The 17,591-nt window shown below is 31.2% G+C and overlaps 1 protein-coding gene across 3 annotated transcripts in view; it reads left to right on the top strand.

The window, feature by feature from the left end:
- Window positions 1–444: 444 nt before the first annotated feature.
- LOC103572944 (putative inositol monophosphatase 3) overlaps window positions 445–17,591 on the top strand; it is a 17,591-nt gene continuing 444 nt past the window's right edge. For 2 of the 3 annotated variants that reach the window (XM_053739403.1, XM_053739404.1), the window contains exons 1-5: window positions 445–1,096; window positions 2,908–3,059; window positions 16,334–16,551; window positions 16,643–16,756; window positions 17,241–17,591. The exon at window positions 17,241–17,591 is cut by the window's right edge. In XM_053739403.1, the coding sequence (XP_053595378.1) occupies window positions 586–1,096; window positions 2,908–3,059; window positions 16,334–16,551; window positions 16,643–16,756; window positions 17,241–17,382 (1,137 nt within the window). In that variant the 5' untranslated portion in view covers window positions 445–585 and the 3' untranslated portion in view covers window positions 17,383–17,591. The remainder of the gene's footprint in view (window positions 1,097–2,907; window positions 3,060–16,333; window positions 16,552–16,642; window positions 16,757–17,240) is intronic. The other variant, XM_053739405.1, reaches the window with a different exon arrangement.

Raw genomic sequence — 17,591 nt, 5'->3', positions numbered from 1 at the left:
ATGTAACATTTTATGTCCGACTTAATCACTGTATGCAAATACATAACATCAGTTAGATGTACAACTGTTCATAATTTGACATCTTTCTACATTACTAAGTCACCATCTCGTACTGTTACTATCAGCCATCTGTATTTAAAGGAAACAACATTAAATGCAACTGACTAAATACAAATCTGTCTCAAACATCCACTAGAAATAAATACAGTCATTATTAACATCATTTGACTCTTAACTATACCGGAAATAATATTCAATCGAAATACTTTTCGACTCGAAAGAACTGGTTGTTAGGACAAAAAGATGGCACCCGCTATAGGGAAGTAACGACCACTGCTGCCAGAACGCGGATGAAAAGTTCCCCTTCCCAACTATTACTTTAGCATCACAGACAGCCTAAACGATGCTTGGGAAGGGGAACTTTTCGTCTACGATCTGGCAGCAGTGGTAACGACCCTCTAAAGACCGCGAATATTGTATGATGATAATTAAAACTAGTTTTGTTGGCTTAAATCTCAAATTCAATTAACACGTAGTCCATATGATATCATAGTTAATTAATAAAAAAAAATTTACATTGCAAATATGACTATCAACATCGCAGCTAATTTTCGTATACACAAAATTGGATTATGTTTATTCATAGTAATCTTAATTTTGTTATATATTTATGCGATCCGTGAGTCACATAATTCAACATCTAATAAAAGTAATGTTAACAGTATTTCTTTAAAATCGCTACTGGCAGATTCAATTCATGCAGCCGAAATCGGAGGATTAGAAGTAGTTGATGTTCATTCACAAGCCAAAGTTTCAATAGAGATAAAAGGAAAAACAAAGGAAGGAATTAATGATCTTGTGACAACAGCTGATTATAAATCACATTGTGCTATGTATAAATACCTTTCAGTGTTATATCCATCCCTTACTATAATTTCCGAAGAACAATCTAAGGAATGTGATGATACTATAACAGTGGGAATCACGGGTAATACCCATAGTTTAAGAAATACTGATGTCCAAAATGATTTGATGGTTAATGCCGATGATATCACAGTATGGATTGATCCGTTAGATGCGACCAAAGAATATACTGGTAATATTTCAAACATGTTAGGTTTCCGATACATCAAGGTGGTCTAAAAAAAAACAACCTATCGAATTTATGGCTTTCAAAGGACGTATATACCGAGAAAAAAATTCTCCCATTCGAAAAAATTTTTAGCTCAATTTTAAAAAGTGTCGGCAGCCATTTGAAATTTCCCATTTAATAACACGTGAAAAAAAAAATTTTTCATTAAAAATATTATAAATTTTGGACCGTTTGAGATAAAAATTTGGCTCTAGAATATTCTTGTAGGTCATTAAATTTCCTAAAAAATAGTTCTGGGAGTCGATGTTCCAAACTCGATATTTCGTACACTTACAGGCCATCAAAGTCTACAGTAAACAGAATTATACAGTTTTAAGGATCTATTATTAAAAATATCAATACTACAAGAAAATTCTTGAAATACAATTTAATAAAGTAAATAAAAAGTTTGTTCTACATGTAGTGCATTTAAATCGCGATCAATATCGACATTGTAAGAAATAATATTTTATCAACGATAAAAAAAAATAGATAGGGCAAAAACTGGAATACAATGCAAATGGAAAAGTTTAAACTCTATTTATTTTATGAACCTAGTATGTAAATTGCATTTTTTACTTGCTTCATTAAATTTGAATCCAAGAATTTTCTCGTAGTGTTAATATTTTTAATAATAGAGTCTTAAAGCTGTAGAATTCTGTTTACTGTAGAGTTTGATGGCCTGTAACTATACGAAATATCGAGCTGAGAAAATCAACTCCCAGGACTAATTTTTAGAAAATTTAATGACCTACAAGAATATTCCTAGCCCAATGTTTATTTCAAACGGTTCAAAATTCATAATAGTTTTAATGAAAAAATTTTTTTTTTCTTGTTATTTCAATAGGAAATTTCAAATGGCTACCGACACTTTTTAAAATTGAGTTAAAAATTTTTCTCAACAGGAGAATATTTTTTTCGGTACTGTTACGTTCCCGTAATATTTTATTGATTAAATTAAATTTATTATTTTTATTAAATTAATTTTACGCAATATAACGGAAATCGGTTACGATAAGAGAGTCACACTGGCTCGCGGGTAGTCAAAACAGATGACGATGCATGAGACCCGGGACACGAAGATTCTCTCACTGGGAACCTGAGATGCAGCGTCAACATTTTGTCAACTCTGTTGGCTTTATTATATTTTTATAACGACTAAATAGTCAGTCTTACGAGAGAGCTCATGGAGCTCAAACCTCTGCTCTCCAGCCATGATTAATAAATTACAATTAATCCTAAATTAATTTAACCTTATTGTGGGGTGCCAATTGGCACCCCAATATTTTCACCTACACCATGGCCTGTCCATAACATTATTACCACCCAGGGACGAGCGCTTATCAGCTGTTCCACCCTGTCCTATAACCCTGAGCGCTCAACAGCAGTTCGGGTTTCCCTCAAATTTCCTGCCAATTTTCCTACCATTCACCTGTTATTGTAAAAATAATTATATGGAGTTGGAACCGGCAACGAAAATACTTTAAATCGCGAAAAACAATTAAAATTAATAATTAATAAAATAATCGACGACCACGGCCCACCAGGAGTCTATAGACACTCTAACGAGGCCAAACCTGGATAAAATTAAATAATTAAAAATTATTTTGATTTTTAATTAATTTTGGGTAATTTCCCAAAACGTAACAGTACATAGATCCTTTTTAAGCCATAAGTTCGATAGGCTGTTTTTTTTTAGATCACCCCACGATACATTCACGCAAAATTTTATTTTCACTACCATTAACCGGTTTTAAATAAATTTTTTCTTTAAGAACATTTGCTAGAATATGTAACCACAATGGTCTGCATTGCTGTGAGAGGAATCCCATTAATAGGAGTAATTCATAAACCATTTGAACCTAAACAAACTTATTGGGCATGGGCTTATCATGGAGTGTCGAGTAATTTACGTAAAAAAGTAAAAGTAAGGAAAATAATAAATCTAAGTATAATACACCCTGCTCACAAAATCGGATAAATGGTCATAAATTCTCATGGAGGTTTCATAAGAATGAGTTCTAAAAGAAAGTGATAAAAGCAAATATTGTCCTTATACATATAGCTATGATACTTTATCGTTTTTTGTTTTAGCAGGGTATACTTTTAAATAATGACGGAATCTAGAATCACTTCTAATGCACAATACTTATGGTTCATTCCACCAATGAAAATTTTTTTCGAGTGTAACCCCCGCGGATTTCGTCCGAATTTGTGGAGTGATTCTTTACATTCAAATAAAGATTCCCTGAAGAGTTGAGCTCTCAATAATAAGTACTTTCTTAGTAATGACTCTGAATTTTGACGATTTTTTTTTTTTTCAACGTTTTCGTTTTTTTTTTTGTTTTTATAGTAAGAACATTTTCTATAAAAATACAAGCAATACAATTTTTTTGTAAAAAATTCTCAGCTTTTCAATAAAGATATTTATTTTTCATTATAAGTAATGGAAGACTGTAAAAAATTTAATTGAAGTGAAAAAAGTGATTTTTCTGGCCTTGCGACAATTTTTACTAAATTTAATATTTTTTCGTGAAGCTGAGAATTTTTTACAAAGAATATGTCATTTTCGCGATGGGGTTATTTTTTTTCTTTGAACTTAAGCCATTCTCCGAGGGAGCCCCCCACTTTTTTTTTCAAAAAATGTGGCGCTACCTGGTGGCCGGCAGTTGCACTGAAAAAAGTACTAGAGCTGAAAAACTTTAAAATTGAATTAAAATTAGTCTAGGAGCCAGTGCTGCCAGATCGTACGATATTATTACCTCTTCCTCAGGTGAAATAGCATGGAGCATAATGGCAGAGGGGGTAAAAATATCGCACGATCTGGCAGCACTGCTAGGAGCCCTCTACGATTTTTTTTTATGATTAGTAACGAGCTAATTAGAGGTGGGTAGTTCCGGGAACATTCCGGATTGAACTTGGAACGTTTCCGGAGCGAAAAGGAACTAGTTCCTGGAATCATATCCGTGGAACTATTTAATGTTTTTAATTCTTATAAAGGTTCAGTATTTAGAACGTATACATACGAAATATTTTAGTATACACAACATCATACTATGTGACCTACGTATTTAAGACGCATTCACGGCGAATTTTATTATTTTATACTAAATAGAGAATGAATTATGATTGTTATTCAACTCAAAATTCCATAAAAAATCACCAATCAAAAATTATTCTGCTGCTTGACTGCTTGTTGGTAATGATGACAGTGGCGCGAAAAAGAGAACTAGTGAGCATACTAAAGTGAATTTTGAGGAACGACCGGATACGTATCCGACAAAAGACATAGTTCATGGAACTATACATGTCCGGAACTACCCACCTCTAGAGCTAATATTTTTCGAGCGGCTTCATTCCTACAAGACGCCCAATTTTTAACTTCTCTCGAAGAGCTCGAAAATATAGTCACATTAATATTTACGAGCTCCTTGAGCTCGAAAACAGCGGGAAGTTTTGGGGCTGGCCCGCAGGGCCAACCGACGCCCGGATTTTTTTTAATAGATTTATCAAACCTATCGGATGTTTCTCGAGCCTCTTGAATGAAGTTAGTACGTTGCTTTTCACCCTCACTTTTAATTGATGATAAAAATTCATATACTTCGTTCTTCACCGATTGACCACTTGATATGTTGTATAGATGATGCTGTGATAATTGTAATCCAAAAGGGTTAGTATTTTATTGTATTGATTGCAATAATGTTTCTAAATTATCAGAAGCTTTTTTGATTGAAAATTTTTTCAAATCTTTCGTTGTATGATCTGATAACGTTATACCACAGAACTCCAAAATTTTTGACGTACCACTCGTACGAAGTGAATGAGTGACTGTTCACTTTTGTCTAGCAGAGGATGAATTTATTATGTTAATGACACCCGAATCTGTAGAAGCAGCATCGGCATTAACTGTTTGTTCTACTGTTAAATCTAATGGAATTCTTGAAAATGATTTACATGTTCTGCGGATGCCCATGAACGTCACTCCACAGTCATTGAGTAATTCCGGATGTGATTCTTCAACATTTTTTAATTTATCGAAATATATTGTCAAATATCTTGCGTAATTTTGATGATTAAATGAAAAAAAAATGTTAATTTTTGGTAAAATCCATATAAGCAAATTGAAATTACCTGTACGAACACTGTATTCTAATGTCATATAATTTTCAACAAGTCTTGTGTACATCAAATAAATTTGAACAGTTTTACCATATAAACTTTGGAAAGTTTCACTTCTATACTTTTCATATTTGTCAAATAATTGTTTAAAATTATGATTTTCTATTGTTTTTGGACGCTCAGTTTGTTGTTCATTGAATTTTTGTAAAAAATCTTTAATCTCTTTTATATCATGCTGTTCTCTTTCTAAAAATTTTTCACAATGCAAAAGTTGCAGAGCAAGAGAGAGCAACGGGTGAATTTTTTTGCAACGATTGAAGTGTTTTCCAGTTAGGAATGAGTTGACAGAACCAGTAGTTAAAATTTCGCTATCTATTGAAATATTTGTCAATCCACACCCAATTATAAACATTCCAATGGCTTTGAAAAATGACAACATAATATGGAATGGTCCTAAGTGAATAAAGAGTTTTGCAAATTCATCTTTTGCGTTCTGTATTCGTATCACAATCTTGGCCATGACTAAATCATATTCTACACTGAAGAAATTTTTTCCACATTCAGAGGCGATTTGCAGACTTCTTCGCATCGTTTCTTTTACAACAGCTAGCCCGAGTCAAAATTAAAAAGGTAATTTAAGCCTCCAAATGCTACATGAGGGTAAGGAGGTTCAAATCATCTTTTTAGAATTTGAAGATCCATGCATTAAAAAGGTGATTTGAACCTATACGTGGTAACTTTGTCCACTTTTACCAAGTTTAGGTTCAAATCATCTTTTTAAAAAGGTAAAACAAGCCTCCAGAGCCTAAATTTATAGATCGAGAGACTCTCATCGGATCGCGTACAATTGGTAAAGAAGCAGAAGGGAAAAAGGGGGCCTAATTAGAAATGGCCACCATGATCGAAAAAAATTTGAAATTTAAAAATTCAAAAAATAATTTCTTAGTAATAAATGTTTTGTTGTGAGTTGAAAAATAATAAAATTTAAAATATTAATAATAATAGCTAAAGTTATACAAGTAGGCGTTCGAATAGAATAGTACTGTCATTCGAAATTCGAATTGAACAATTAGAGCCTTTGACTTATTGGTATATGATTAATTAATTATTTTATGTGAACAATAAATGCGAATGATGTATTGGATAACGGAAACTGCCAAAGAAATTTAAAACAACGGCTGAAAAATAATCTGCTGCTGCCGGGATTCGAAACCAAGACCTAACGAATATGAAGCACAACCACTGCCGCACTGCTACTCGGACGCTCACGATCAGTTGGAAATATCTTTATGTATTTAAAACGCAGATATTATTATAACAATTATATCATGCTAAAGAATTAAGCTCATTCGAAGTTACGTTTCGTTTAGGCTATTGAGGACTTGAGTAGCATTTTAAAATAGATAGTAGGCCTTAGAGGGTTAAAATACCATTTTAAAAAGGTGATTTACTCCTCCATAGGCTACTTTTAGGACATCGAGCACTTAAATAACATATTACATTCAGCGGCAAGTCCAACATCAAAAGAACTGAGGCTTTGGAGGCTCAAACTACTGTTTTAATTTTGACTCGGGAGGTTTGATGGAGATTTATTTATTTGAGTCAAATATTTAATTTTTTGGATTCTGCTTTTATCTTCCAGTATTTTAGCATTATATTCCACTTACATTGGTGTGCTTACAATTTTCATTTTATGAGAAGGTAACCACGTAAATAATATTTGTTTGAAGTTGAACAAGCTGTTGAGTTGTCCCGTACTTTCTATACTGCTATGACAAAATTCCGGGCGACATTGCTTCGCAGATTCAAGATTTTCGAGATTTTCAGGATCAAATGATCGCTTTCTACGCCCAGCCCTGATTAAAAACTCTGATTGAAACTGATTGAATCTGATTGAGTTTCAATCAGAAACGAATTTTCAATCAGAAATGTTCGGGAGCGTTCGAGCGTCCTGATTGACTTTCTATCAGTTTCAATCAGATTCTATCAGAAAAAAATATTTAGTATTTTCTGATTGAAACTGATTGGATTTTTTTCTATCAGTTTCAATCAGGTTCAATCAGAAAAAAATAATTTTAATTTTCGATTATTTTCCGATTGAATCTGATTGAAACTGATAGAGAAAAATCCAATCAGTTTCAATCAGATTCAATAAGGAAATAATAATTTTTAAGAAATAATTTTCTGATTGAATCTGATTGGATTTTTCTCTATCAGTTTCAATCAGATTCAATAAGGAAATAATAATTTTTAAGAAATAATTTTCTGATTGAATCTGATTGAAACTGATTGGATTTTTCTCTATCAGTTTCAATCAGATTCAATAAGAAAATAATAATTTTTAAGAACTTATTTTCTGATTGAATCTGATTGAAACTGATTGGATTTTTCTCTATCAGTTTCAATCAGATTCAATAAGAAAATAATAATTTTTAAGAACTTATTTTCTGATTAAATCTGATTGAAACTGATTGGATTTTTCTCTATCAGTTTCAATCAGATTCAATAAGGAAATAATAATTTTTAAAAAGTTATTTTCCGATTGAATCTGATAGAAAATGATTGAGAAAAATTCAATCAGATTCAATCAGAAAATAATAATTTTTTAAAAATTATTATTGTAATAAAAATTCGTATAACGACAATGTACAGAGAAATTGAGCTTCAATGTAATATTAAGCATCAAAATAATTTTTTTCTCTCTAAAGTCAGTATTTAATTTGTAGATAAAAATAAAAGTCAACGTCAGGGTTGAAATTATAACTTTTTTTTTAATGAACCTCAAAATTATTCGGTTGCATACAAATATACCCTGATTAAAAACTCCGATTGAATCCGATTGAATATGATTGAAACTCAATCAGAATTCTATCAGTTTCAATCGGAAACGAATTTTCAATCAGAAATGTTCGGGAGCGTTTGAGGCCTCCGATTGAATTTCAATCAGATTCAATCGGAAAAAAATATTTTTTATTTTCTGATTGAATCCGATTGAAATATTTCAATCAGATTCAATCAGAAAATAATAATTTTAATTTTCGATTATTTTCCGATTGAATCTGATTAAATCCGATTGAAATATCTTAATCAGTTTCAATCAGATTTAATCGGAAAATAATAATTTTTTAAAAACTACTTTCCGATTGAAACCGATTAAAACTGATTGAGAAAAATTCAATCAGATTCAATCGGAAAATAATAATTTATTTCTCGATTTTATCCCGATTGATCAATTTTTTATTTCTCCGTGTAGAATGTTCTACTTGATTTTAAACTATCTTCCTGATGAGCTAGATATAGCTAAAGTCCTTAGTAAAAATGAAACGAGGCACTGAATTGAGGCTAGCGTCGCTAGAATCAATGCTAACGGTAGATGACAGACGAGGCAGCCCTCGTTTATTTTTAATAGGGGTATGCGTATTATCTATGAGATACGAGGAGTTTAACATTAGACAGTATAAAAATTGTAAGCTTAATATAGTATAAATCCTTTTTACTGTAGAATGTTCTACTGATTGTATCTTATAAACAGTGCACTTTAGCGATATCACCCTGTTTAGAAAATCTCATAGATTCTCATACGTTTCCATAGAGATTTTATGAGAATGAATGAATTCTATGAGAAGTGCTGTATGGTTAAGTATAGGGCCTTATACATACAGCTATAAGAATCTCTCGGATTTTTTTAGCAGGGAAGTATAATAAACAATTCTGTAGAGGACGAAATTTTCTAAAAGATGGGTGCTATGCATCTTTTTCGTACGATGATCCGTTTTTTTTCACTATTAACAAAATTATATGAAACAAGTGAAAAATAGACTTTGGGAGCAGATAGAATCGACATAGATCGAGTTAGAGCAATTTGTTTTATAGACTTTCAAATTCAACAAATTCTCTGCAAATTAAAACTGGTTTCAAAACGATAGCTTAAAATCTGGCTAAGTTATAGCAATTAAAAAAAAATGTTATTCAATTAATATACTTTTTAAATGGAAAAATTTGATACTCGAGAAAAAGTACTTTAAATTAAATTTAAGAGCTGAAATTTTCAGGGAATTTTTTTCTCAATATAAACAACAAAATTTTCTTGTATCGGCTAGAAAAAAAAAATTTCGTTTCAAACGAAGCGAATTCAATTAGAAAATAATAATTTATCTATCGATTATTTTCCGATTGAATCCGATTAAATCCGATAGAAAATTTTCAATCAGTTTTAATCAGATTCAATCAGAAAATAATAAGTCATTTATCGAATATTTTCTGATTAAATTCGACAGACAATTTTCAATCAGTTTCAATCGGATTCAATCGGAAAATAACAATTCAGATAGTATTGATAATTATTAAAATTTGGGCAGATATGAATTCCATTTATCATTAATTCAGCAATTTTTAAAATATCCGAGTATAGAATTTTATTTGTCTTTCCAATTTAATCAATTTTATAAAAAGTTAAAACAAGCATTTTTCAGGATTATATAAAAACTTTTTTTAAAAAACTGTATTGATTGAGTTTAAAACTATCACAAAAATAAAAGGAAACATCAATAAAAAATTATATATATATTAAGATAGTTAAAAAAAAAAAATTTTTTTTTTTGGTATTCCAAAATTGACAGTCTACCTAAAAATAAAAATTTCGGTACCAATCCAAGCTCTTAATAATAATACTACAGTTTGCGTCAATCAATTTTTCTATTTTCTATTTAAATAACACGGGAAAAAAACTTTTTATTTTTTAGAATTTTCTAACTTACAAGCCAATCAACGAATTATTATGCACGATAGATATTTTTGTAGGATATTGAATGCTCTACAACAAAAGTCTCATCATTTTTTGATAAATCTAACTGTTCAAAAGTTATTTGAGCTTAAAGTCAAATTTATAGAAAATTTTGAGATCTTCTTACTTTTCGGGCGAAACTATCAGTTTTATCAGAAAATCTCATAGAAACTTTTTTGTAGGTAATTTCATTTCTCAAAAATTATTATGAATAAAGTTTTTTAAAATTTCGCCTTTTTTTTCTAGTTATTTTCATTTCTATGTCAAGCTCTTAAAAAAATAGTTTTCTGATTGATTTTTTATAAATTCTAAAATATATTTTTTGTATTTTAACTTATATTTTTTAAATAAATTTTTTTCGTGGGGGGTTTTTAACGCAAGGATTTTCGTATGCTCCTAATGAAATGCTCAAAATTGAATTTTGCGAAAAAATCGAACACAATCTGTCAACGCGATCATTGCCTTGCTTAAAAATATCATTCAACGCAGTATTCCAAAATAAACTTAGCCATTTTGGGACGTCGCATTCTTCTTTTTCCAACTCTTCACTACTTATTGCATCCGGTAAAGCTTTTCTTTGTATTTTAAGAATATGTGCTCGATATTTCAAGGCAAAATCTTGAGCCTCTTCTTCGAACACTATACTTCCAATTTCTTCATCATCAATTGTCTCAATGTCTATTGCAGCGAAGATAATAAATGGTTTGTTTGAAATATTGATGAATGTAACTTAATTTTTTAATTGGTTGTGTATATAGTCTTTAGTAGCATGTGTACTGAAATTAGTAGGTTCAAGATCAAAACTTACATACATTTCTTTCAAAAAATCAAGAAAGCAAACTTTTAAATGAGCCAAAGATAATATTTGTTGATTCTTAATAACTTCATCTTGAATATAGTTTATCAAATTTTCACAAGAAAGTTTATGACAATTTCTTTTCAATATCCAATTATCAGTCGGTGGTCGATGCAGCATTGCCTGGTATTTTTTAAAATATTCCAAATGACAATTGTTATGATAACATAAGGACGTTTCATCAGAGAATACACTCATGCCACAAATTAAAGAAAGAAAAATTTTAGAAATTTAATTTTCATTAAGAAATGTAAAAAAAAAATTTCAAACACAAAAAAAAAGTTGCAATTTTAAAAAAAAATTTTTATTTTACACTTTTTGGAAATTTTTTTTTGTCTTTTTCTTGCATTTCATGAGTAACGAATGTAAAAATTTGAAACAAGTCGAAAAAAAATATTTTTTCTTTTGATTATGATTACACAATTAAAGGAACCAATCTTGTTCCTTTCATTATTTTGCAAAAGTTTAAGCATTCCACCCCGAAAAACGGCTCGATGGATCAATTTAAAAATTTGCAGGATTATTGGGGGTACATTGAGCTAAAAAAGTCGCTGGCAACATTATTTTTTATATCGATATTTGCAGAATAGCGGTTGATTTACTAAAAAACCAAAAAAAGTCATTTTTTTGTACTTCTAATGGATGTTAAAAATAAAATAATTTTTTTTTTTTTTAAATGATGAAAAGGTCTTGTAGAGAATTTATTCAAGTTTTTAACGCCGCCCTTTAAGTTACTGTGCGATCATTGGTACCTGAAATATCGATGATCAAACCCGAAAGGATCATTTTTCGTTTGAAGGCTGATATTTCAATGACAAGTTATCGTACGAATCTAAAAAAAAAAAATGCAAATTAAAGCTGATCAAATTTGCTAACCGACCTATTCATTGGTTTAGCTGAAAAAATTTTTTTGCAGCCCGTGGACTTTCTCAAAGAAAAGAAAAAATTTAGAAAATTTTTGTCCCGCGGTATTTCTCATATTTCCGCAATGGCTGAAGGTCTACAAAAAATTTGATGAAAATGCGTCGAAACTAGAGATTTCAAGCTAGAAAATGCCTTTTTTTATTTTTCGATACGATCATTTTTCACGAAATTACAGCCTTACGAAAATCACTAAAAAATTTCTAAAATTTTTCTGTTACTATAACTTATGGCAAGAGTGTAGATCAATATATTGCCCAAGAAACTGTGCGATAGCATAGAAATAAAATTTACATGATAAAAAGTATCGTTTTATGAAAACCGAGTTTTCATCAGATGTCGACGTTTTGAGGTCCTAGGAAGCTAGCCTAGTCATTTTCAGAGTGATGTCCAAGTTCCTGTGTGTGTGTGTCTAAGCTTGCTATAACTTCTTAACTGTTTCACCGATCAGAACGGTTCTTGCGGCAATCAAAGATGCTTATTGGCCATCAACTTTCCCGAAAATTTTAGATCGATCGACCAATTAGACTCTTAGGTATAAAAGAAATGGGGAAACAAATTTTTTTTTAGTTTTTTTATAATTTCTGAGAAATGACTCAATCGATTGATTCCAAAATCTAATCAGCTCTAGAACTCAACAAAATGCGACGATCGCCGCCTCAACCATCATTATTGATTAATTGGTTCAAGAGATATTGTGAGAGAAACAAATACTCAAAAACAGTTTTTTCTCAATATCTTCAAAACCGCTGAACTGATTAATTTCAAATTTTAATAAGCTCTTCAACTCGATAAAATGCGTCGATTGCCGTATTGAATAACAAAATTGATTTATTAGCTTTTGACCACTATGTAACGCAATGTAACTCATTTTTCAGTTTAAATGATATTGTCGACAAAAAAATTGAAAAAACACTGCTTTTAATATTTTTCTTGCATCATTCATGTATTAATGCTCTGACATGAGTCAGAACTCATTTAAATCTTTACTTCGATCATTTATATTGATTTTCGCTTAATTATATTGTCTTTTGTTATTATACATATATATTAAACAAACCGTGTTGTAATCTTTATGCAGGTGGTTATCGTTCCACGTAGGGGATTTTGGAAATTTGGATTTGAAAAAAAATGGCGACATATTAAAAATTTTTTCGTTTTTTTTTCTCATTTTGTTACTTATTTATTTATTTATTCATTCATAGCCCAACAGCTTACGCCAATAACAGAGCCAGTTATATATCAGTATTAAAATACAAATCTATTATAATTACAATCTGATAAGAGACGTAAAAATTTCAATAAAAAAAAAAAAAAAGAAACAAAAAAATAATAATAATTTTAGAATTCCGTAAAAGAGAATTCCAAAGAAACAAAAATTACTATATGGCTTCAGCCAACATAATAACAGAAATATCACATTCTATGTTTAATACAAACAATATACGTAATATATGTAACGTAAATTAAGTAATATAATGTAAGATAATATAATGTAATGTAATGTCATACAATAGTAATACACAGCCTTATCAACACTTGAACTCAACACATACGTATTACATTGCTGGTCTTGAACCAGCAACTGCACTAGCAGAATTGGCAGCTGATATACCAGAAGGGTGGTTAAATATATCGAAATTACGGTTCAGCTCACAAAATTGGTTCATAGCTCGAGTCATACGGTATACTGGAGCAGCTTGAGCAAAGTTGGATGAAGCCATCTGGGCATACAATGGACAGTGGTCTCTGGAATTAGAAACTGGCACGCGTATCTCAAAAAGGGATAATAGCTTCGGGCAGTTAACGCGATGGTTAAAAAGGTTCATAAGAAATGCTAATGTAGCGCATTTACGTCTTTCTTCAAGCGTAAGAAAATTATAGTCGACGCACAGTCTCAAGTTAGAGATACCCCTCGGTGGATAACAACCAGTTCTTTTCCAGGTCAGATTTTTAAGAAATTTCCGGTGCACACGCTCGAGACTTTCAATTTTTCCGGCAAGTAATGGCGACCAAACAAGTGACGCGTATTCTAGTTTCGGATGAACAAGCGTACAGTACAGTGATCTCAAAGTGTCTATGTTTTCAAATCTCTTACCCAGCCTTAATACAAACCCCAACACTCTCCATGCAGATTTGACAATATTGTCAATATGATTAGAAAAGGATAACCTACTATCAAATGTTACTCCTAGGTCCCTACAGGATTGATATCTCGGTAGTATAGTTTCGTTGATTATGTAAGGATACAGAATCGAATTCTTAGCTCGTGTAAAGGTAATGACCTTGCATTTGCCCACGTTAATTTAAAGCAGATTGTCATGACAGCAATGAACAAAGTTATCAATATTTTGTTGTAATATAATACAGTCTGACAAACAACGTATGGTTAAATAGATTTTTGTATCATCAGCAAAAATACCTAGGTAACGCGTGATTTGATTCGGAAATCTGTTTATAAATATATTGAATAAAAGAGGACCCAAATTGGAGCCTTGAGGGAGCCCTGATGTAGCTACATATGGAGTAGACTTGCAGCCTTTAAATATAACATAGTTTAGTCTTTTTGTAAGATACGACCTTAGCAATGCGAGCATTAGACCCGGAAGCCCAAGCTCAGCTAATCTATCTAATAGTTTCAAGAAGTCAACTTTATCAAATGCTTTGGCAAGATCAGTTTCAATAACATCCACCTGGTTACCCGCAGCAATAGCTTGATTGATAATTTGGGTAAAACAGAGAAGATTCGTTGTTGTAGAGCGACCAGCTAAGAATCCATGCTGCATAGGAGATATATGAGGCCTGTAGTAGGCAAACAGGATGTCAGTTAATTATATTTCTAACACTTTTGAGAATGCACAGAGCACTGCAATCGGTCTTGAGTTAGCGACGTCCGTAAGTTTACCCGTCTTCGGTAACGGGCAGATTTTCGCCTGCTTCCATTTGTCAGGATAAATACCATTAGCAATTGAGGCCTTAATAATAGCCAATACCGGCTTAATAAAATAATTAGCACAGTCACGGACAACACAGCAAGGAATGCCGTCTATCCCTGCAGACCACTTGATAGGTAGTTTTTTAAAGATTCGTAAAATGTCATCTCTTGACGGCAGAGCAACATTACCCAGATAGTCCATTTTTACATAGTTTCTATCATTTATAGAACAAGGAATATAAACACTTTTGAAAAAACTAGCAAAGCCATTTGCAATTTTCTCCGGGTCAGATTCCGGGGATCCTTTAACTAGTATAATATTTTCTTGTTTATGTTTATTTTTGGATTCAAACAGCCTTAACAAATCTGAAAAATCAAAATTTTCAAAATCCCCTACGCGCAACTTTAGCTACTGAATAGACGAATACGGGAAAAAAAAGTTGCGAATCGGTTCATATTTATGCAAATTACATATGAGACCAGTTCAAAAAAGTAGTTTCGAGAAAAACGCGTTTAAAGTTTTTAGTTAATGCAATGGTCAGTTGACGCGCTGTCACAAAAATGAGTATAACGCGAGAAATATTCGGAATTTTCATATAATACTCTAGATATATATTTTTGAAGATATGAACTTTGATTTAATAAAAAAAAAAAAAAAAAAAAAAAAAAAAAAAAAAATTTTAAATTTTACAGTGGCTATCCTCCTTAATTATCTTCGATTCTAAACTTTCAAACTTTAACATAAAATGCAAATCTTTTGAGTGTGAAAAGCCCATAAAAAAGGGAAGCAAAGGTATTTTCGAGCTCGACAATGTATTTATATTGATGTTTTCGAGCTCAGAGAGCTCGAAAACAGCGGGAAGTTTTGGGGCTGGCCCATAGGGTCAACCGTTGTCCAGATTTTTTTTTTAAATGATTGCGCGGCAACCGTAAATCTAGAAGAATTTTAATCAAAAGATCTTGAAACTAGAGATTTCACGCTTTAAAATACTGTTCTTTTTGGTTTCGATACGATTATTTTTCACAAAGATACAGCTTTTAAAAATTTTCTAAAATTTTCCTGTTTTTCAATTTTTGGCATCTATGACAATGTTCATTTATGAGGCGTTCACTACATGCAAAAGTCAATATAGATGATCCATTCGTTTCGATAATCGTCCACCACAATCGCCATTCATTTTTTACTTCTCCCTTATAAATAGATGCGATTTAAAACGATTGGAAAAAAAAAATTTCAAATACTTTTTAATGCTTTTGAATACTTTGAATACTTTTGAATCGCCCTTCTCATGGGCATTTAACATTGCAAATCGTTTTAAATCGCTTCTTTCAATAAGGGCTACTTTTCACAAAATATAAGGGCGTAAGCTATTAAGTGCTAGTGACAATGACGAGTACATGTGTTTTTGCATTTTCGCTAAGTTACTTTATTAATGTTTTACATTAAATATTCATTAACTTTCGTTGTTAAATGAACTTTACTTTTAACAGCGAATTAATCCTGAGTTATGTATTCCTTAATGATAATACCTATTTACTATATATTTGCGTGTGTATGACTTTTTATATTTTTTTTCTCTTTCTTAGTCAAAATCAAAAAAAAACATTGCTATCATTGTTTCACGATCTCACGCCGGAAGAGTCCATAATATTTCCAAGACAGTATTAGGTGATGATGTAAACATAATTTCAGCTGCTGGTGCAGGATATAAGTCTCTTGAAGTAGCTGTAGGGAACGCTTCAGCTTATGTTCATGTAACGGCTTTAAAAAAGTGGGACATTTGTGCAGGAGCAGCGATTATTAAGTATGCTTTATCTTTTTTTTCATTAAATTTCTTGAAATTGATGTAACTTAATTTATCAACTGAATCAATTACTGAATTTTGCTTTTTAAAGTGCTCTAGGTGGAACGGTGACGTCATTATCTAATGAAGCTATGGTAGACTTTAGATCTTCTGATTCACTAGTCTTCGATCGTGGCATTTTAGCTACCATGACAAATCATTATTGGTACCTGAATAAATTTTATAAAGCCTAAACATTGTTTATTCATGAAATTAAAGAATCATTTATTAATAATAAGTACGCATGGTATTAGCTATCCGAAATGACTGGTTTGGAGAGATTGGAGTCATTGCAAACCTTACAAATTAATATTTTGATTATCAATCGAATTAATTTAAATTCTCAATTTACATAATTATGTTATCATTCAATTTTGACAATTTTGAAAATTACACAGAAAAAACAGTTAACTTGAACCAAGGAAAATATTCTTGATTCAAGAAATTTTTTTTTGATCGATTTGGAAAGTAAAAATATACTTACCCCAAGTAAACAATTATCCTCAAAGTTTTATCTTAAATCAAAATTTTTTTTCTCATGTCAACATATTTTTACGCTTAAATCAAAAAATTTTCACGTTGTTCAAGAGTTTATATCATTTAAAGTAAAAGATATTTTTTTTTAAGCAAGATACATTTTTTTTTTGCAGCAATATTGCATTTTCTTGTTTAAAGAAAATAAAATTTCTCGGAAAAAGTACTATACTTTTCATGCAAGCATTTTTGTATGCTCCGACCAAGTCACAAAAGTTGCTTAAGCTAAGAGAAAAAAATTGTTGGCAGAAAATATAGATATGGAGAAGGGAGAAGTCACCCGTGCTAGACAGCAGCAGAGGGAGTAGTTTGGTGCTCGCCACGAGATCGCGCCCAGCCACTTGTATTTTTTCTGATAAAAAAGATATTCTAAAATTGTTATATTCCGAATTTGAATACGATTTTCTTCGCCTACTCCTCTGTCATCTGACAGAATGACAAGTACATTTTTGGATTGTACTATAATA

The sequence above is a fragment of the Microplitis demolitor genome, chromosome 5, assembly GCF_026212275.2.
Source record: "Microplitis demolitor isolate Queensland-Clemson2020A chromosome 5, iyMicDemo2.1a, whole genome shotgun sequence".
Classification (NCBI taxonomy): Eukaryota; Metazoa; Arthropoda; class Insecta; order Hymenoptera; family Braconidae; genus Microplitis; species Microplitis demolitor.
Note: the sequence above shows the minus strand (reverse complement) of the source record. Positions and strands in the feature narration are given on the sequence as shown.